The sequence below is a fragment of the Amblyomma mixtum genome, chromosome 7, assembly GCF_055824585.1.
Source record: "Amblyomma mixtum isolate Tamu chromosome 7, ASM5582458v1, whole genome shotgun sequence".
Taxonomy (NCBI): Eukaryota; Metazoa; Arthropoda; class Arachnida; order Ixodida; family Ixodidae; genus Amblyomma; species Amblyomma mixtum.
This window is the reverse complement of record NC_143018.1, coordinates 113,031,476-113,053,294: the sequence shown is the minus strand read 5'-3', so window position 1 is coordinate 113,053,294 and position 21,819 is coordinate 113,031,476. Positions and strand designations below refer to the sequence as shown.

Genomic DNA, 21,819 nt, shown 5'->3' with positions numbered 1-21,819 from the left:
CTGGATTTCTTTTCTTTAGTTACGCAGACCCACAGGCATCAGTGTGCAGAATGGAAGTTTGACAAGAAAGTGTAATTTCCTTGCATCCAGGTCACACTTCTTGAGCACTGTACTGTGCTTTTTCATTTCATTTAATTTATTTTCTCTTTTAGGGCCCGAGGGCATTACATAAGGGGGAGGCAAATTAACATGATGTATATTTCTTGAACGTGGAAAAAAGTTGAAGAGAAAGATATAAAATACAACAAAGAAAAGCAAAAAGAAAAAAAATAGAGTAAAAAATGCAGAAATACATCTAAGTGAAATAACAGCAAACAAGCAAGCGCAAGACAAACAAAAATTACACTAAGGTGCAGAAATGCAACTAAACGAACAAAAGAATATAAAGGGGGCAGTCTATTCAGGATGGCTGAAGTTTTAGCTTATTACGGAATTGATTTCTATTGGCATTCGGCTATGTTTTCGGGTAAGGAATTCCATAAGGCTATTGAATGAGGGAAAAATGAGCTACTTGCTTACTGCTTACTGTGCAGATTGCATGCTCAGAGACTGCATGCATCTTTTTCAGGCTGCATTGCTTCCCGTAAACTTTTGACCGAGGTGTACAGTACGGTCCTTTGTTAAAGGGAACATGCGATCGCGTGGCCTCCGCGCTTCGCGGAGTGCTGTCGCCAAGAACTTGTGGGAATTGTCAGCACAAAAGGCAAGCGCAGTAAGCATAACGGTTGGTCATTCCGCGCATGCACCTGATGCCGCATATTCTCGCCGCATCTACGTGGCAGGGCTTCATGAAGCGTGGAGGGCACGCGATCGCATGTTCCCTTTAACAATGGACCGTACTGTACACACACGACAGTGCTGTGTGCATTGTTCAGTTATGTCTGTGTTGGTGGTGTTGCCTTGCAGTGGGTGCTGGGTCGGCGGGCTGTGTGCTGGCAAACCGGCTGAGTGTGGATGCGTCGGTGCTGCTGCTGGAGGCTGGTGGCTGGGAAGGGGAGCTGGCCGACATCCCCCTGGTGGCCGCCACGGTGCAAGGGACGGCCCTGGACTGGAGCTACACCACCCGACCACAGGAGGCGGCCTGCTTCGGACTGCACGAGCGGGTGAGTGTGTTCACTTCCTTCCTCTGTGCAGCCTCGTGGCAGTGCTGAGGGGAAGCGTAGGAGCAGTTGCACTTCCTTGATTGGCAGTTTACCAATAACCCTCAAGAGAAAAGTATACGGCAGTTGTATCTTACCGGCGATCACTTATGGGGCAGAAACGTAAGGGCTAACAAAGAGGGTTCAGCTTGACTTAAGGACAACACAGCGAGCTATGGAAAGAGAAGTGATAGGTGTAACGTTAAGAGATCGGAAGAGGGCGGAGTGGGTGAGGGAACAAACATGGATTAATGACATCCCAGTCGAAATCAAGAGGAAGAAGTGGGCTTGGGCAGGGCATGTGATGCGAGGGCAAGATAACCGCTGGTCCTTGAGGGTAATGAAGTGCATTCCAAGAGAAGGCAAGCGTAGCAGGGGGTGGCAGAAAGTTAGGTGGGCGGACGAGATTAACAAGTTTGCGGGGATACGGTGGCCGCAGCTGGCCAAGGACAGGGTTTATTGGAGAGACATGGGAGAGGCCTTTGCCCTGCAGTGGGCGGAGTCAGGTTGATGATGATGATGATTACTGCATAGATGTACAATATCCCTAAGTAAGTCTTGGAAGTAGGGCATGTCCTGCTTTATCTTTCTTCCTGCTTACCCCCTGAGTAGTGATGAGGGCTCAGAAAAAAAAGTTAGGAAAAAAGTTTTTTTCTGGTGTTTGCGGAGGCATGAAAAACAGGAAACAAAACCAGAAAAGTTCCATAGGGCCTGTAAATGAGGCACTGAGCAATTATCCAGTGAACGTTCAAACTGGACCCCGCCTAGGTGGCTGAGTGGTTACGGCGCTCAGCTGCTGGCCCGAAAGACGCGGGTTCAATCGCAGCCGCGGTGGCTGAGTTTTGATGTAGGCGAAATTCTAGAGGCCCGTGTGCTGTGCGATGTCAGTGCACGTTAAAGAACCCCAGGTGGTTGAAATTTCCGGAGCCCCTCACTACGGCGTCCCCATAGCCTGAGTCGCTTTGGGACGTTAAACCACCATAAACCAAACCATTCAAACTGTGATGGATGGCTGTGTCAAAAAAAAGTGGAAAGTACGCTTAATTCGGTATTTTCAGTTCTGAGGTAATTGATGGGTTGAGTCATTGCATCATGCTTACCTTTCAGTTGGCAAGGAACGGTTAAATAACAAATGTTGCATGGTTTTGTACTTCATGCATGAAAAATTTTAAAACTGGGTTCTTTAATCAACAGGTGCCTCCTCACTACCACATATCTCAGCCTAAAATTTTGCGTTCTCAATAAAAAGAGGGGGGGCTTGCAGTTTTTTTTGTCTTGGCAATGCATTACTGCACTTTTTATTTCTCATGAAAAAAAAAAGTCATAACCTCAGAGTGTCAAGTGTGACGATGACAACGAAACAAAGTGCGATTATGTCACGATACTCTCCTATACTGCAACATATGCTGATGCCACTTGAGATAATCTTTACATTCATTTTACGATTCTTTTTCACTTAATGCCTCATCACCGTGTCATAGTCAACTGCCTCGAGTCGAGCAAGTTAAATGACAGCAACTCGAAGGCTTCTAAAATTAAGGTACAGTGATTGGCTTGTCTGTTCGCTTTCTTCTTTTCCTTGGTGCAGCCAGTTTTTGACAGCATTTTCCCCTATCTCACAACTTCATTAAATTGGCTTCTGGAGTGACTGTAACCAGGCGGCATCCTTGAAACACCGTCATGTCGCAAATGAACTGATGACACTCTGGTGGCCGCTTCTCATGCCCTTTAGTGTTGTTCTGCGTGTGCCTTCTTTGGTTCACCATGGCTGTGAGTGCAGACAAAATTATCCACCATTGATACTGCAGACCAGCCAGTGGCAGTTTTTGGGACGCTAACTCAGCCTCTTTCACGGCATGTACTGTTGAACCTCATTATAACGAAGCTGAAGGGGCCCGGTAATTACTTCGTTATAGCCATAGCTTCGTTATAGCCCACGTTGACAGAGCTTCCAGGGGGAATCATCACTCCTTTTTATCCACTAGTATTTCATTATAGACCGTTTCATTATAACAAGGTTCGACTGTAGATGTGAACAAGAATCCATGAAAAAGTATTTGTGCTGTAAAACTTGGAGCGTATCTGGATATCAGTTACCTACATGTTCGTGTTCTGAGCATCTTCTCAATTTCTCTAACATTTCTGGAAAAAATTTTCCTTCTTTCATTTCTTTCCAATTCATTCAAAATTTCCAGACATTTTACACCTCTACCCTCAACATATTGCTCTGTGTCACCAGTGTATGCACCAACTCAGCACAGCACTGTGCATTCTCAGGTTATACCACTTCCGGTTGCTTCTATGAGCGCACGGTGCAATAACGTTAATCAGGTGGATTAATAATAAAACATTAATAAGGCATAATTGAGCAGCAGAAAGGAAACAAGGACATTGAAGAAACATACAGCATCGTCCTCGTCTGTAAGTTTCTTTGACGTCCTTGTTTCCTTTCGGCTGCTCAGTTATACGGTGTGCAGTAACAACATTGAACCTGTGCCACTATTTTTCAAGTCTTCCTCCTCCTTCTCAAGTCTTCCGCTTCCTCGTTGATGGGGATGATGTTAACATTGGAGGAGCGTGAGAACATGCATAGTCATGCTGAATCTTCCCGCTTGCTCTCTGGGTGTGGTTGTTTGCATTGTGCTTGCAAACGCAGTGCAAGGGTTCGCTTGCACAGTGAAGACTGCTGCCGAAAGTAGCAGATTGTGAAGCTCACTTTGGATGCTGGATTTTGGCTCAGGTGCAGCCTGAATAGATGTTCTTCCTTGAGCTGTTGTAGGAAGTGTAGGAGTCAGAAGCACTGAGAATTTTTCTTTGGGGAATAAAAGTCGAAAATAAATAAAACCCTGGTGAACCCCTTTCAGGCAACTTAATATCTCTTGCCGGCTTGAGCATGCCATAAGAGTGTCGTTGGCTAACCCAGTGCTACCATGTCAGACTAAGCAGGTGGTGTCCATCACAGTGAATGTCACTTAAAGAAACTTGCCCATCAGGATTTACGCTGCAACTTGTCACGGTTTGTATGGCAGTGTGGGAAGCACTGGTGAAAGGCGGATTTTGACTGAAATAGTGCCATTGAAGTGAATTGATCTAAACAAACTTAAAAAGAATTAGCATGAGGCAGGCAGAAAATAGGCGATGCGCAAAACTGTCTTCAGCATCTCTAAATAAGCCGCCGCGGTGGCTCAGTGGTTATGGTGCTCGGCTGCTGACCCGAAAGACGCGGGTTCGATCCCGGCCACGGCGGACGCATTTCTTTCGAGGTGAAATTCTAGAGGCCCGTGTACTGTGCGATGTCACTGCACGTTAAAGAATCCCAGGTGGTCGAAATTTCCGGAGCCCTCCACTACGGCGTCCCTCACAGCCTCAGTCGCTTTGGGACGTTAAACCCCATAAACCAACCAACCTAAATTAGGCTTGTGCTTACCTGCCACCACTGCAGGTGTTGGGGTCATAATTGCTTTGCAGCTGGCCTGTCAGCAGCACTTTATTGCACTGTTCTGCAGATTTATTATATCAGCTTTGAAAAATCCTCCCGCCGCAAGCAGAGGCTCGTTTGCGATGTGGCCATGCACAAAGCTTAGGTATTGAGGTAACTTTTCTGTCGTGCCAAGTTTGACAACAATACTTACCCAGTTCGGCCGCGCGTGATGCAAACCCTTAATCATATACACCATGGTCGAAGAACCGAAAGCTGCCCGCCGTTGGGTTTCTGCAAAGGGCGGTGGTGGTGCCATCAGAGGATCCACCTAGCAACTCTCGCATTGGCACCTTTTGTGTCGCACACTTTCCTCTGCAGACAACAGATAGCACTACCAGTTCCCTTGAGCGACAACTCTGCATTGGCGGCTTTTGCTCCCTCGGTCTCGTCGCTGACAATTCCGGTTTTGCATCATGTGCAGCCAAACCGCGCATGTACCATCATCAAACTTGGTATGAGATGAAATTTATCTCAATACGCAAGCTTTGTGCACGGTGTCACTGAAAACAGGCCTCCGAATGAGGCGGGAGAATTTTTCAAAGCTACTACAGTAAAGTTGCAGAACACTGTACACTTAAGACTGGTTGTAGGGAAAAACCGTGACTTCAAAACGGGACGAAGACTAGAACTGCACAGGACGGTCAGCAATTAATTCTGGACAGCTACCACCCGTCCTGTGCAGTTCTCATCTTCGTCCTGTTCTGAAGTTGCAGTTTTTCCCTACAGGTATGTCAAAGCAACTGGCCCAAAACCTACCTTTGTTGAACTTAAGACTGGCTTTGTCCCCTCTGCACAGGGTGCTATACTTTCTTGTGGTTAGTGGCAACCTGAGAAATGCATGTACAAAGAGTGAGACTGGTCGTCACAAGAAATGCATACGTTTGAAAGCAAGAGCTGTGTATTCATAAGTGCAATAAAAAAAAAACATTCTGGTTTAAACGCAGCGCAGCAAGTGGCCCCGCGGCAAAGTGCTGGGTGGATCGAGCGTGCTCAACTACATGCTGTACGTGCGAGGCAGCCCCCGCGACTACGACCGCTGGCAGGACGAGCTGGGCTGCGAGGGCTGGGGCTGGCAACAAGTGCGCCCCTACTTCCTTCGTTCCGAGCACAACCGGGACCCGGACATAGCTGCCAACGGTGGGTCTTCAAGAATGATGGTGTCTAAGTCTGCGGTGTCTAAGTCTGTGGTGTCTAAGTCTGTGGTGTCTAAGTCTGTGGTGTCTAAGTCTGTGGTGTCTAAGTCTGTGGTGTCTAAGTCTGTGGTGTCTAAGTCTTTGGTGTCTAAGTGTAACGGTGTCTAAGTGTAACGGTGTCTGAGTGTAGGTCAAATGTTTAGGGGAATCCCCCAAGGTGGAGTAAATTTGCAATAGGGGAGTAATTACTCATTGGCATCCACCCAGGCGCAGCCATACGGCTGCAAAGGAAAGCTATACAGCTTTCTCAGAAACTTCGTAGTTAAAGAAAAATTCGTCCTGATCCGGGGTCCTGATTCCTGATTCGTCCTGACCCCGGATCAGGACGAATTTTTCTTTAACTACTGTGAGGCGGAGGGGTGTCCGGGCACACTAAGACACAGGTGCAAAAGTATAACTGTTTATTTGAGAACAGCCATAGGCGTCCGGCGAGCCCGGTGGCACTCAACCGACTGCCTAACTGCGCCAGCAAGCCAGCGGCCTCCCTCGGGATATGCGCGTACTACTCTCGAGTGAACTAAATGTGAGGCGCTGGCGCGCAGCATGCCGTCGACGCGTAGAGAGAGAAAGCAAGTCCGAGGTGCGCGCGGGGCGCGGCATGCCGTCGACGCGTAGCGAGAGAGAGCAAGTCCAAGGTGCGCGCGGGGCGTGGCATGCCGTCGACGCGTAGCGTGAGAAAGCAAGTCCAAGGTGCGCGCGGGGCTGGCGCGCACACGTGCACTCGAAGGGGCATCGGAGAAGTTATAATATGGTAGTCCTCACACTACGAAGTTTCTGAGAAAGCCGTATAGCTTTCCTTTGCAGCCGTATGGCTGCGCCTGGGTGGATGCCAATGAGTAATTGCTCCCCTATTGTCTGAGTGTAACGGTGTCTGTGTCTAACGGTGTCTGTGTCTAACGGTGTCTCTGTCTAACGGTGTCTCTGTCTAACGGTGTCTCTGTCTAACGGTGTCTCTGTCTAACGGTGTCTCTGTCTAACGGTGTCTCTGTCTAACGGTGTCTCTGTCTAACGGTGTCTCTGTCTAACGGTGTCTCTGTCTAACGGTGTCTCTGTCTAACGGTGTCTCTGTCTAATGGTGTCCATGTTAGCGGAGACACACCGATGCCTATGCCAGCTTGCTCTGCTGGCTCCCAACCCATTCAAGAGCAAGCTGAGGCACTGATCATCTGCAGTGTTTGCAGGCAGTTGACTCCTGATATGCTAACAGGCAGGTGCAAGCAGACAGGTTAAACTGTTGTGGTGCATCAGCTGGGAGAAGCAGCTGCAGGTGTGGACCTTAGAAATGCATGTAATCATGCACAGTATATTTATCAAGCTCGCCGCTTCTTAGCATCTGGTGAGTATTGTTGGTGCAGAATGTGAAAGAATGGAACATTATAGTTAGGCTGTTTGTATATTTTTTTTATGGTGCGATAAATGTGCCTTGTGATGCCAGACGTACACTGTGCACGTTCATCTCAGAGTTTACTAGTCAAGCATTGATTCCTGACAGAACCGCTCTTATCAGAGTTTAGCCTGAAAGGATCACAGTAATCGTATTTGATGACAGATTCTGCGAAATGTGGTGCCAGTATAAAATGGGCATATGAGATGGCATGCCTCTAAAGTGCATGTGAGCCAAGCGCTATTTCAAATAGAGCCTTAACGTTCACGTTTACATTACATATGTTATTTCCATAGTTTAGTGTGCTTGGCTCTTGTGTACGCTAAAATATAGTTTCCAAAATGGTGGTTTCCTTTCAAGCAAGGCTCCTCGCTTCAGACTGGATTTGTTGTACTGCCGTTTTCAGTACGTTCACTGGCCATAAATGGGGCACCGGGTTTTCGCTTCCTCTCATCTCACATGCAACAAAATTCATGGAATAAATTTGCTTTGTTTTTGTTTAGAGGGACAATCTGCCACTTCTAGGCATAAAAAGGAGCATCAGTTGGTTGCGTCGATCACAGAAAATAGAAAAAATGCTCTCTGCCTAACCGCTTGCTTGTGCGGGGTCCGGTTTCGTAAAAAGGTGTCATTTGGCGGTCAGTCTTGTTTTAAACTTTCTTTTGGTGGGGTATTTGCCTGATTCGATCAGAATTAATTGAAAATCTCCATCTTCTGTGGTGACGGCAGATCAGAGGAGCAAGCATTCACAGCAGTGGTACCAGTAGCGCCATCTGTGCCCACTGGAGGAACAAGCGCTCTGCCATTGAGGCTGTGGCGATGTGCAAGGGGGAGAAAGCGGTCGTGCATCATGCTTGAAAGTGCTTTCTCGACTATTTTATGAAAATTTTATGAGAAAGCAGATGTATGCGCTGCACAAGCCCGGAATGGTCAAATAAAACAAGTGAGCATACCGCACAGGGATTCTTTTAAGGTTTATATACAGTAAACTCAAAAATAAGTGGCAGGCTGCATGGCAAGAGCATGTAAACAACAAACTACATTCTGTGAAGCCAATTTTAGGGGAATGGCAATCATGTAGGCATCAAGAACGTTTTACCGAAGTTATTTTATGTCGGCTTCGCATTGGACACACCCACCTCACGCACAGCTGTCTGCTAACCAAACAAAACAAACCTCTCTGTGAAATGTGTGGTGCTGAACTCACAGTGAACCACATTTTAATTTCATGTATAAAACTAGAAGAACTAAGAAATATTTTACAACATTTTACAAGGAAAGCATCCCATTACACCCCATGTTACTTTTAGGTGATCGAGCACTGGTTGACATTTCATGTATTTTTAGGTTTCTCAAGGAAGCCAACGTTTTAAACAAACTCTAAGGATTCTTAAAAAGCTTCGCCTTTAACAAAAACTCTAACCTTGTGTTTGGCGCATCATAGCCTCAGTTGCTTTTGCGCCATTAAAATCAATATAACTAACTAACTATGAAAATTAGTCACGTAAAACATTGTTTGCATGCAACTGCCCCCCTCCCCACACCTTGCATTTCTTCCACTGATTTCTCTGCAGCCTCCCCGCACAATAGGGTGGTTGTCCATCTAGGGGGTGCGTGTTGGCGCTACCAGCATCTTAGCTGCAAAAGCCATGCCATATCGAGCACCTCTGTCCATTCCCTTGTCTGCTAAATAGTGCGAAGAGGGCCTCGAATCTGGCAGCCTTGATGCCATAGGTTACAAAAGAGGGTTCTTGCACAGCCTCCGCCCTCACCGTTCGATCGCGTTTCTACATGGCACTCATGGTAATACAGGGTGTACTATGTCCGCCGCTATGGGCGAGGATGGCGCTGGTGAACACTCTCAAGAGAGGTTACACTGCACGAAAAATACCCCCGAAAGCCGAAGATCTGCCAGCCATCGCCGTATCTCAGTTGGTAGAGCACCAGACGCAAAATTCGGAAGTCGTGGGTTCCGATCCCATTGGTGTCATGTGGCTGTTTTTTTCTTCTGCTTTTATTAATCTTCCATTGATGAAAAAACTACAAATAAAAAAAAAACATCCTCTCATATTTCCCAGTAAAGTAGTTTTAACATTAGAGATATATTAGAAAACTAAAATAACTTTTTTTCGTTCAGTTTGAGCCTGCCTTGGAAGGAGATACGAGGAATGACTGGACACTTTGGTCGCGAGCAGTAGTGTCTACCAAAATGGAAGAAGGGAAGTGGGTACAGCTTGTTAGAAAGATTTTTATCTAAGCTCAGTTCACTGCATATGCCCTGCCATTGAATAAGTTTTCCATGGCTGTCATGGTGGCTCAGTGGTTACTGCGCTCGGCTGCTGACCCGAAAGACGTGGGTTCGATCCCATCCGCAGCGGCCGAATTTCGATGGAGGCGAAATTCGTGTACTGTGTGATGTCAGTGCACGTTAAAAAACCACAGGTGGTCGAAATTTTCGGAGCCCTCCACTGCGGCGTCCCTCACAGCCGGAGTCACTTTGGGATTTATTTATTTATTTCGTGTACCCTCAGGGCCAGAGGCATTATAGAGGGGAGTGGTTACAAAAATTTCAGAAAAAAATGTACAGTGCAGCAAACTAATTAGTAATACAAAAATGATTGCTCCTAGTTATACATTATTAGCTAGATGTTAAACCCTCATAATCTAATCCAAATAAGTTTTCCTTCAGCCTTCCTTAAATATCGTCTTTAGTGCGCCTTTTAAGGGGGGACATGGGTCTTAGATCATGTTTTTTATTTACAGACGAAATGCAATGAAACTGCACAGACTTATTCAGTTTTTTCTGCTGATTTCAAATATGCAATTTGTTTATTTCTAGGCCAATTAGTTCCTGAGATATTAATATATATCATGTCATTGTTTGCTCAAACAATAGAAAAAAAATGGGCCACCAGAAATTTAATTTTAATATGTGGGTAGATACTACAATGTGTGAGGAATGCAACGTTGGAAACAGTTTTCAGGTTTTTGTCCTTGTGGACAAATGGGCTCAAAGTTAGTTTCATGTGTGTCATGTGTTTTCTGGCACTGTATGTCTGGTTAACTCACTTGAAAACTAACTATTAAGCCTATTTGACGACATGGACAAAAAACTGAAAACTGCTTCCAGCGTTGCATTCCTCACACATTGTAGTATCTACCCACACATTAAAATTAAATTTCTGGTGGCCCATTTTTTTTCCAATTGTTTGAGCAGACAATGGCATGATATATATTAATATCGCAGGAACTAATTGGTCTAGAACTAAACAAATTGCATATTTGAAATCAGCAGAAAAAACTGAATAAGTCTGTGCAGTTTCATTGCATTTGGTCTGTAAATAAAAAAAATGTTCTAAGACCCATGTCCCCCCTTAAATTCTCTAAGAAGTCCTTGAACTTTTTTCACCAGGAATGCTTCTTATATGAATGCCAGCTGGATTTTGTCCAGTGCAAGGCACAGGCATCTTCTAGTGCCGTCTTTTGCCTGCACATTTCCCACATAGCGAAGGGAAGGTAAGTGTGCAAATAGGACGATCATGAGAGAAGAGACAGGACGGGACGAGCACAAACTTCAACTCTTCTTCTCTCTCATGATCGTCCTTTTTGCGCACTTACCTTCCCTTCGCCATGAACCAGCTCGCTCAACAACGTATCCTGCACGCTTTCCACGTGGTGTCCCCACTTGACTGTGGGCAGCCGCTGACGCTTTCTTCCTGCAGGCCACCACGGGACCCAGGGCGCCCTGTCGGTGATGCGGGCCCCCTACCACACCCCCGTGGCGGAGGCCTTTGTGAAGGCCGGCCACCAGATGGGGTACCCCGCAGACGTTGACATCAATGGGGACTCGATGTATGGTGAGGGCGCTTTCTCTGCTTGCCTCCACACACCTCCCAGACAGACGCAGCTTGGCAGCTTCACTACCTTTGTGCTTGTCACTTGAGGGAAGTACACTGATCTATACATGAAAATTTTTATTATTAGGTTTGGTTTGGTTTATGGAGTTAAACGTACCAAGGTGACATAGGGTGCGTTCCAATTCTCTAGACGTCCGACAAGACGTCTAGTGTGACGTCTAGGAAGCCGTCTACATGTCTACATATTGGAACGTGTCTACTTCACGCGCCGCCTTGCAGCATATAAACTGAACTAACATTTGGGAATAGTTGCACTCCTATGTTCTTAAAAATTCTTAATAAAACAAGTTAAAAACGCGCTGTTAGTAGTTTACTAGTTCTTATTTTATTTTTTTTTCTGCAATAATGGTGCGTTCATCACTACCGCTTCAGCATACGATCTCACCTGCATAGCAGACAACCTCACCCGCACGATTTCCTCTCGCTCGATTCACAAATATAATCGTAGGTCCACAAAGACGGCTTTATTTGCCGCCAGTTTCTATAAAAATCAACTTAACGGAATGACTGACACTTGAAAGATGGTGCGTCTCCGGGCTCCAGTGCCCGCCAAGAGCACGACTCACTCAGCTCTGACAGCACCAACTGCTCCGCCATCTTTAGACAGGAAGTTAGCCTGCATCGATGTGGACTTCGGCGAAGCAGTCTTCTTGGACAGCTTCGTGAAAAATGGAACGAGTCTCAAAATGGCCGCTGTCCGGCAAGACGTCTAAGTAGACGTCTACTTGGGAGTATTGGAACGCACCCATAGGCTATGAGAGACACCATAGTGAAGGGCTCCAGAAATTTCGACCACCTGGGGTTCTTCAGCATGCACTGACATCGCACAGTACACGGGCCTCTTGAATTTCGCCTCCATCAAAATGTGACCGCCGCGGCCGGGATCGAACCCGTGTCTTTCGGGTCAGCAGCCGAGTGCCGTGACCATGTGATCCACCGTGGCGGGGCTTTTATTATTAGGGATATCATGATGAAATTAGGTGTGTATTGGTACTTTTTCCTGTTTTCAAAAATATACTTACTTTCAGTGTATCGCAATTAATTCCCATAACTGACGCTTTATTAGGTTATTTCTTATGGACTGTTAAGGCCATTTCCCTTTTTATTTTTTGATTCAAATTGAAATGGAGCTCTAGTTAATAGCCTGCCATATATATGGGGAGCTATTCTATTCTGTGTATTGTTTTGTGTATTATTCTATTTAGTGTATTGTAATCATATAAAATTGTTCAGTTATGTCGAAGCGCCAGAATTGTGAAATGTAATTACGTGACATTACGGTTCGTAAGTACATATGTTCAGCTGAGCCATAAAAAAAAAGCATAGCTCCATAGTTTAGTTCTTTCTCAGCTCAACAGTATAACATTAATTGAGATTGCTCCATAAAAACTACAGTAACCTCCATAAGGCAAGTTATGTTGGCAAAAAAAAAGTGGGGAAGATTGCATTTGAAGCACGTGCTCCATCCATTCAGAGGTCGTTGCAGATGTTGAAAAAGGATTTCACAATAGTGAGTATGTAATACCAGGACGTAGGAAAGAGTGTGAGCTTTTGAACAAGACGAAGATAGTGACTATTGGGGGATGTGGTTGTGGGAAGCATTGGGCATGAAGTCTTGTGACATTTCGATCTAAAATAGCTGTTTTGGCGCTTTGGAGGCACTGATTATATCGATTTTTTTTTTGTAGCTGGAGGTCAGATTAGACCTTGAAACCTTGCAGGTAGATGGTTGAAAAACAGCGCACAAAAGACTAGACACAAGAGTAAAGGCAACGACAGGACAAGCGCTGATTTTACTCACAACTAAGGCTTTATTGCGAAAACCTGGGTATATAAGGAAGGCATAATCATGAAAACAAAATTGAACAAACAAAACTATGACAATCACTTAAAGCAAACCTTCGGTTGCTTTAAGTGATAACGAGATCACGTTTCTTGGCAGATTTTGGGCTTCGGGCGCACGCTAGTTTTATCATTGTCATAGTTTTGTTTGTTCAATTTTGTTTTCATGATTATGCCTTCCTTATATACCCAGGTTTTCGCAATAAAGCCTTAGTTGTGAGTAAAATCAGCGCTTGTCCTGTCGTCGCCTTTACTCTTGTGTCTAGTCTTTTGTGCGCTGTTTTTCAACCATGAACCTATACCAACTCGCCCAACTTAATGTTCTACTTGCAGGTAGGTACTTGAAAGTACACTGAACCCCGAATGCATTCACCATGAATGCGTTGCCCATGCAGAGGAGCAGCTGCTAAGTGCATGATTCCATTAGCCTGTTCATATTGGAAACAACTCGAAAGAGCAGCTCCTGTCCCGCCTGCTCTCCACTTCTTGCTTTTACTGCGATAGCAAAGAGTTAATGCTGCAGAAAATCCGCCGTCAGCATCGTTGCCCATAAGCGAAAAATCCATGAAAGGCCCCTAGAGAACAAAAGTAGGGTGCAGGTGGGTCTCCTAGATCATGTGACCTTATGGCATCATCACAGCCTGCCCACCGGATTGGAAGCAAACTGGCAACCGTGGCAAGCGGCAGTTAATGATTTTTCGTGAGGGGTTGCTCGGGAAGAGCAAACGTGGGTCACAAAAGCCCCACCAGCGGCTGCACACGCCATAGCAGGGCAGTAGCGCATCGCTTAACTATTGCACCACTGCTCCAGGGGTGGTATGAGGACTCTCAGGGATCTACGAATGTTGAGTGAAGAATGACCAATTCTGCATACATGGGCATTAACCCATTAAGGCTATCACGTCATATCCTTAAAGGTGCACTGAAGAGGATTCTGAACATGTCTGTTTGCCGCGGGAACTCGATCCTCACGTTCCTAGCATTCTAAGAAACAGTGACTTATTGCCCTGTGTGGCCGATTTCCCCAATTAAAACGAATTAACGTCCGGCTCCCGGCTTTTTTTTTTTTTAATTCTGCCTCGTACGGTGGGCGGAGTCGACCAACGCTTGGAGTGTCTTTCAGCTAGCTCCGTGGAGGCTTTGCTTTCGCTTTAGTTTGTTTTTTAGGTTTCCATGAATAAATAGTTTCATTCCCAGATAATATAGCCGCAAAATAAGCCCGCAGAAATAAAAATACGCGCGGGCTATTTGCTACTACGGACTACTACGTATTACTGCGCCGATGGCAGAGCGGCAAGCCACCGCGGGACTCGGTGAAAGGCGCTCCACGCGTTGGTCGACTCCGCCCACCGTACGAGGCAGAATTTAAAAAAAAAAGGCGGGAGCCGGACGTTAATTCGATTTAATTGGGGAAATCGGCCACACAGGGCAGTAAGTCGCAGTTTCTAAGAAAGCTCGGAACGTGTAGATTGAGTTCCCGCGGCAAAAAGACAAGTTCAGATTCCTCTTCAGTGCACCTTTAAGGCTTAAGTATCCCCTTTTGGTTTTTTCCTTATGCTGTGTAAACAAAGTTTTGAGAGCATTGGTCTTTCGGTGAAGGGAGCTGATTGTCAACATAGCTTGCCACTGCAAAATTTTGACTGCATGTACTTGTAGGCGACATTTTTGTGGAGGAAGCAGAAAAAAAAGGTGTGCTGCAGTCTCCATTCGTGCCCAGACAGGTCCTAAGCTTTTCCTTTCTTTTTTTCATATATCTGGTGCTTTGTGGAAAGCAGCAGCGCCAGCATTTATTGGATGAACAGCATTTTGTGCTTGCTGTGCTGGCCATGTAATACTGTCTTGTTCCAAATGTTTTGAAGCAAACAGTGGTATGCAGCTATACGGGACCTCTGCACTTGAATTGTCAGTCTTTCATCTTTGTTATTTTCAATCAAATTTGGCACCACATCGGCGTGCGAGAAAGTAGAGGCACAGCTCCATACTCAGTCTCATGCACAGCCAGCAAGGCTGCAGAGGCTGTGGTGTAGTGCATCCACGAAACCATATTACTCTGCCACATATCATTTGTTCTTCTTGAAGTCTTAACCCTTTGAGGGTCGAATTATTTTGAAGAAAACTTTCCCAGGTGGTCAAATTACTTTATTGCGGATCTTGAATCTACAAAATGTATATATAATCGAGAATAAATAGTAAAAAAAAATTAGGAACAGTACTTTGGTGACAGCATCACTCACAACTGGAAAATGTTCAATAGAATAGAATAGCAACGGTGATAAGCAAGCTAAGAGCAGCACCCATAAAGATAGAAATCAACTTCGGCAGCCCCTGCAAGATAGTGCTGACAAAAAGAAAACTCAAATTTCGCGCGACTCCGTTGCGATCACGCGACGAAACCAAAACTACAAAAGGGGTGTTGCCGCAGTCTGTGCCGCCGCGCTAAAGCTAGACATAAGTTCTGCTTATCTCCGTAAGAAGGCAGCACAAAATTCAAACACTTCTTGTAAGTCCTAAGAGGTGGCAGCACCGCCCAGTGAGCACGCAATGTTCTTTTGGTGCAAAATTTCAAACAGAAGATCGAAACCGTACCCGTACGGCAAAGACCTTGCGGGACAGAAAACCGCCGCCGTACATATACGGCAAAAACCTTCAAAGGGTTAATGAATGTTTGGAAAAAAACGAAGAGCAGTTAATAATGTGGTAGCCCTAAAACTCAGTCAAAGTAGTAAGGCACTCAGTGTTCGAGCCCTCTGGCTATATAATTTTCAAAGTGTGAACTACTTTTTAGGCGTGGATAGAGTAAAAACAATTCGCCCTACCGCTAAGTCACTCACAATACTGAAGATTTCCCGCAAGAAATGTTCATGTTGGTTGTATGAAGAACTACTTCTTGCGCGCCCTGCCGTGGCTCGGTGGCTACGGCACTCGGCTGCTGGCCCGAAAGATGCAGGTTCGATCCCGGCCGCGGCGGCTGAATTTCAATGGAGGCAAAATTCTAGAGGCCCGTGGGCTGTGCGATGTCAGTGCGCGTTAAAGAACCCCAGGTGGTCGAAATTTCCGGAGCCCTCCACTACGGCGTCCCTCATAGCCTCAGTTGCTTTGGGACGTTAAACCCCAATGAACCAAACCAAACTTCTTGTGCACGCACTTGGCCTGCACGTAGTTAGCCTACGTGTAGAGGTGCAAGATGCCGGGCTAGTTGGTAATCCATGATGAAATAGCAGCGCAAGGAACGGGACGAAAACACGAAGGAAGAAGACATAGACACGGGCGCTGTGCCCGTGTCTGTGTCTTCTTCCTTCGTGTTTTCGTCCCGTTCCTTGCGCTGTTATTTCATCGTGTAGAGGTACGCTAGCTTTGGCAGCACTGACCGCCTGAAACGGAGTGTAGTGAGTTGGTCCAGGACTGCTGGGAATGCATGCAAAGTGCACAGCTGTGGAGTGGCTGTGCACACTCCACACCATGGCTGAAAAGGCGTGCAGTGAATGTTCTGACATTGAAGGCATGGCTAGCTGAACCCCTCCTCCCCCCTCCCCCCTCCTTCTTGTTGCTGTGCAGGCTTCACCATCCCGCAGGGCACCATCTACCAGGGCCGTCGCCACAGCACGCGCCGTGCCTTCCTGGACCCCATCCTGCACCGCACAAACCTGCACATTGGGGTCTACTGCCACGTCACCAAGGTAACACCACGCCACTCTTTTCTGCCCCGTCTGACAACACTGGTACGGGGTTGTCCACTCTTAGTTAGAATGCACTAGCACATGGCCGTGCTCTTTGGAGGGTCACTGCATCCGGAACGGCTGCGCATCGAAACGAAGTGGCAGATGACACGAAGCACCTTGCCCAGGCACACCTACTCCTGCGCCACTTTACTGCGATGAGCGACTGTGTCACACGCGGTGGCCCTCTGAAGAGTGCAGCCATGCGCTAGCGCGTTCTAACTAAGAGTGCACGACCCTGTACATGACACTTGTTTTATCGATCGTTTTTGGTGTGCTAGCACTAGATACCCCGTTAGCGAAAAAACCATCTTTCCTGTCTGCGGTTGAAGCCCAAGCACGGCAGGTTGCCCACAACCCCTCGATGAGCGCTGAACCTCCCTTGGACGTCCTGCAGACATCCTGGAAATCCGCAAGACGTCCAAGGGAGTTTCAATGCCCATTGGGCCGGTGGTCAGGTTGCCACCTGGCTACCATTGCAGGTGGGCAAGTGGAAAGGAGGCACACTGGTTTTGCGACAGCTGCAACCAGCTGCTTCACTGTGGAGAGAAGGAAATCATGTCGCACTAATTGTTGCTCCCAAGACTAAACCGGTTACATGATAGTAGCTACAACTTGGTGGAAAGGAGGAAACCTGGCTTAGATGAGAGAAAGAGATGACGTGTGTCACGTCAGATTAAACCCAGGTCACACTAAAAGGAAAGAATGTTTGTGTCATGCCAGTTCTTGTCACGCGTTCATTCTGCAGCGAACAGGGGAAACCACATTATGCGTGGGATATGGCTGATGTAGCGCACCCAAAAAGGTGCAACTGTGTTCAGCTGCTAGGTAGTTGCCAGCCATTAGGAATGCGTGCTGGAGATTTCACTTGCTCCCTTACCTGTTGTTATACCGCCAGCGCCCAGCCGGAGGCAAGCAGTCATAGACACGGCTGGTGGGGAATGAACCGTTTATTCTGGCAGCACACGCTAACATATAGTGAAAGGTGGAAAGGGGGTTTCGGGGAAACAGCAGAGTAGAATGGCTATCGCTTGAGCCATCGACGTAACGCAAACAGGGGAAAGGGGGGGTGTACAGCTTGGCAGATACGCGATGCACAACACCTGTCGACATTGCTTATAAAACCTGCAACTGCACTGGCACATTTAGTTGGGGCTGCAGCACTTTGGTGATGGCAAATTTTGCTTGCTTTTGACGCTGAATGCGCGAGTGTGGAAGTATGTGCCAGCTTGCGTGGAATATTTGTGCTCTCATGCAGACCTGTTCACTTATAAAAGGGAGAGCCAGATATTGAATTACATTATTTGTAGCGTCTTAACATAAAACAGATGGCGGTCTCCAGGATAATAGGCCATACCACAGTTTTTTAGGCACATTGCTTTACATGGAAGGGCGCAGCTGATAATTTTGTTCAAACAAATCCAGTTGTTGATGTGCTTCTGCACTTATCTGTTACCCACATGAACCTCTCTGCTTAATTTTTCAGTGAATGTCACCGCGAGGTCCATCTCTTGAATATTTCTCGTAACTGTGGACGTGCTTTTTTTTGTGTCTCTTAGTGATGGATGTTTTGCTGAGGTCTTGGAAAAAAATTACCAGGGACACTTAAAGAACTTGCGTACGAGTAATGCAAAATCATTTCAATTCTATCTCACTTCTATTCTAGTTCTATTATAATTCTATTCCATTGTAGTCAGTGCAATTGTAAATACTAGTACTAGCTATCGCTGGTTAACATTTCGTGTTTTCATGTCTTTGATGATGTCACACCATTTTGACCAATCACAAGTTTTCTAACACTGCTCCTCTTTGGGCGACGCCGGGTTTTCATGTCTATAAGCCATCTTCTGCTTTTTCATTAATACGGTCTCCTGGAACTGTCGTTAATTAAAAAAGAAATGTCTTTCAAGGAGGAAGGATGGCGTTTTCATTTGTCGAGGTGCAGTTGGTTACGGCGCCCCATTTATCTACCCGACAGTCTCGGTATGGCACCTGCCGCTCAGGCCCACCATCATGTGCATGATGTGCTGCACGTTGAGGTTTGTTCAAACCAGGTCTCCCTCTGTTGCCGCTGCAGCTGCTGTTCCAGGGCCGTGTGGCCCGTGGCGTCGCCTTCGACCGTTTTTCGGTGCCCCACCAGGCCCTGGCCAGGCGTGAGGTCATCCTCTCTGCCGGGGCCATTGGCTCCCCACAGCTGCTGCTGCTGTCGGGCGTCGGCCCGGCGAGCCACCTCCGCGACCTCGGGGTGAGTCAGGATTTTGTTTGCTCGGTGTTTGCAAAGATATATTGCACTGTCATCAGCTGCACCTCTACCAGCAGGATGCCTGTAGCTCTTTGAATACTGCGATACAGCGGAATCTACATGATGCGAATCAGATGAGGTCGCGAAAAATATTCGTATCATCCAAAAGCAACTGTGTGTTCAAAAGGACGGGAAATGCATTCAGGCAGATCTATTTACGGCTGGTGGCTTTACAGCCACACAGCATCACTCTAGGGGTGTGCATATATCAGGAAAAATTTTCAGAAAGTGATAAACGGTCTAATGCTATCTTTATAATTTTCTTATGTATTTTTTGTCTTTGTAGGTTGTTGTCCTCGTAAAAACTGAAACCTAACATGCCAAAAAAAAACATTACATGCACAGAAATGCACAGTGTTTACTGCTTGCAAGGTGGTCATGCAAAATGAGTGACAAAACATAATCCATAACTGATATGACGGGCAGTTGGAAATAACATGATGGGTAGATAGGTAGCAGTGCGAGGTCAAAGAAGAGAGACCTCACCCGTACTGCATGATCTCCCATACTGCATGACCTCACCCGCATTGCAATTTTTATTTCAAGGGACCAGAGTTCAAGGTCAAAATGAAAAAGAAATGACCAGTGATGCACCAGTTGACGTCTGAAAGCGGTGCGCGCATTGGTTCAGAACAACAGCTGCTGTCGCCATGGGCTAGCGGCGAAGCTTGGAAAACAAAACTATTTGGCCAGGCTATTTTCTGGCTTAGCAACAGGGGCCCTCCAGTCGTTGTCACACCTCTCGCTACACACACATCAGATCTGCACAGGCTGCAATGCACCATTCAGTAGGCGGGATTCCTATACGATCGCTGGCCCTGCTGGTGGTATGATTACCGAGCCCTACCTTCAGGAAACCCATGTTAAATTCAGCAGGTGGCCTTTCCCATACATCGTAGCTGACCAAAAGGAGATGGCTGCGCTCACAGTTGGAGAGTTGTGAACGTGACAGGACGGCAGAGTGTGTGAGAGAACAAACATGGGTTAATGACATCCTAGTCGAAATCAAGAGGAAGAAATGGGCTTGGGCAGGGCATGTAATGCGAAGGCAAGATAACCGCTGGTCCTTAAGGGTAACGGAGTGGATTCTAAGAGAAAGCAAACGTAGCAGGGGGCGGCAGAAAGTTAGGTGGGCGGATGAGATTAAGAAGTTTGCGGGGATACAGTGGCTGTAACTGGCAAAGGACAGGGTTAATTGGGAGACATGGGAGAGGCCTTTGCCCTGCAGTGGGCTTAGTCAGGGTGGTGATGATGTTAAGTATGTGCAAACACTTTATGGAATGGTCTAACAGAAACCGTGCATTTTCTCATTGGGATTGTTCAGAGCGGGTGGTCGGCAGTATTGTTTGTATCAAGAGTGGCCTTCACCCCCCCCCCCCCCCCTCAGATCCCTCTGGTGCTCGATGTGCCTGGTGTGGGGGCCAACCTGCAGGACCACATCTTTCCCGGGGGCCTCAACTTCCTGCTGGAGAAGCCCGTGTCGGTGCTGCAGTCACGGACTTTCACCTTCCGCGAGGTGATCCACTACCTGGCCACTCGGTCCGGTCAGTGCCCCCGTTCTCACAACCTACGAACACTCGCTGGAGTAGTAGAGGTGTGTATTTAGGCAGTCATCTCATGTCAGGGCCAGATTTACAGGTCACTCCTGGAGGGGGTGGTCCTGTTTGCATTGCGCATTTGTTGGACTGGTATCATAAAAAAGAAATGGTGTTCGTTATGGTTTTTTCGTGTAAAATTTCTCACCTGTAGAGGATAAGCACCCCCTCGTCCAGTGAATAAATACTCCTCTGGACAGTGTTTATAGAATTGTACTAGGGATAATAAGGGAGTAATTACTCAATGACATCCACCCAAGCGAAGCCATACGGCTACAAAGGAAAGCTATACAGCTTTCTCAGAAACTTCGTGGTTAAAGAAAAATTTGTCCTGGTCCGAGGTTCGAACCCGGGACCACCGCTTCACCAGAGCAGTCGCTCTACCAATTGAGCTAACCGGGACGGCAAGCTCATGGTAGGGCGAGAGCGAATTGATCAATAACTCAATAGCTCAATTGGTAGAGCGACTGCTCCGGTGTAGCAGTGGTCCCGGGTTCGAACCCCGGACCAGGACGAATTTTTCTTTAACTACGAAGTTTCTGAGAAAGCTGTATAGCTTTCCTCTGTAGCCGTATTGCTGTGCTCGGATGGATGTCATTGAGTAATTACTCCCTTATTACAAATCTACTCCACCTTGGGGGATTCCCCTAAACATTTGTACTAGGGATATGCAAATGTTTAAAATTTCGAATATAAATATGGGGAAAAAACACCTTAGAATACCAAATCGAACTTCTGCTCAGTATGAAAAGTTTTCAGAGAAAGATATATAGGCAAGTATTGTTGTGCTTGCTTTTTCAGAACAGTGCATGGTATTTGCAACTGAAATTAAGCAAGACTAGGCTGACTTAGGGCCATAAAGAAGCAAATATGACATGCACAGAAATGTGTACTGCTTGATTTGATAGCATAACAGTGTGCAACCTGTAATTTACTAATGCAAAATAAGCGAGCAGGTGAAATTCCTGAATAAACATGACTGGCAGCTAAAAACAACATGCTGGGCAGCATTACTTTACAAATTTGGACTTGAAGAGATCGAAACAAACACCCATGTTATCCGAAGGTCAAGTTATTGAATGAAGCCTCCTCCTTAGCAGAATAAAAACTGCCGAAAATGTGAAAATGCACTGAACGAGCAGCTTCATCGCAGAAACCGTGAACAGCCCGCGAAAAATGCAGAGTTTCGATGTACTGAAAGGGCTATGCAGACATAAAGAAGGGAACGCACATTGGCGTTGGCACGATGA

The 21,819-nt window shown here is 46.5% G+C and overlaps 1 protein-coding gene across 1 annotated transcript in view; it reads left to right on the top strand.

Moving 5' to 3' along the window:
- Positions 1-21,819, top strand: part of LOC149337243 (glucose dehydrogenase [FAD, quinone]-like) — a 36,283-nt gene that overhangs the window by 2,956 nt on the left and 11,508 nt on the right. The window contains exons 2-7 of the mRNA XM_089553404.1: positions 907-1,103; positions 5,565-5,757; positions 10,920-11,054; positions 16,512-16,633; positions 18,750-18,917; positions 20,362-20,518. Of these exons, the coding sequence (XP_089409530.1) occupies positions 907-1,103; positions 5,565-5,757; positions 10,920-11,054; positions 16,512-16,633; positions 18,750-18,917; positions 20,362-20,518 (972 nt within the window). The remainder of the gene's footprint in view (positions 1-906; positions 1,104-5,564; positions 5,758-10,919; positions 11,055-16,511; positions 16,634-18,749; positions 18,918-20,361; positions 20,519-21,819) is intronic.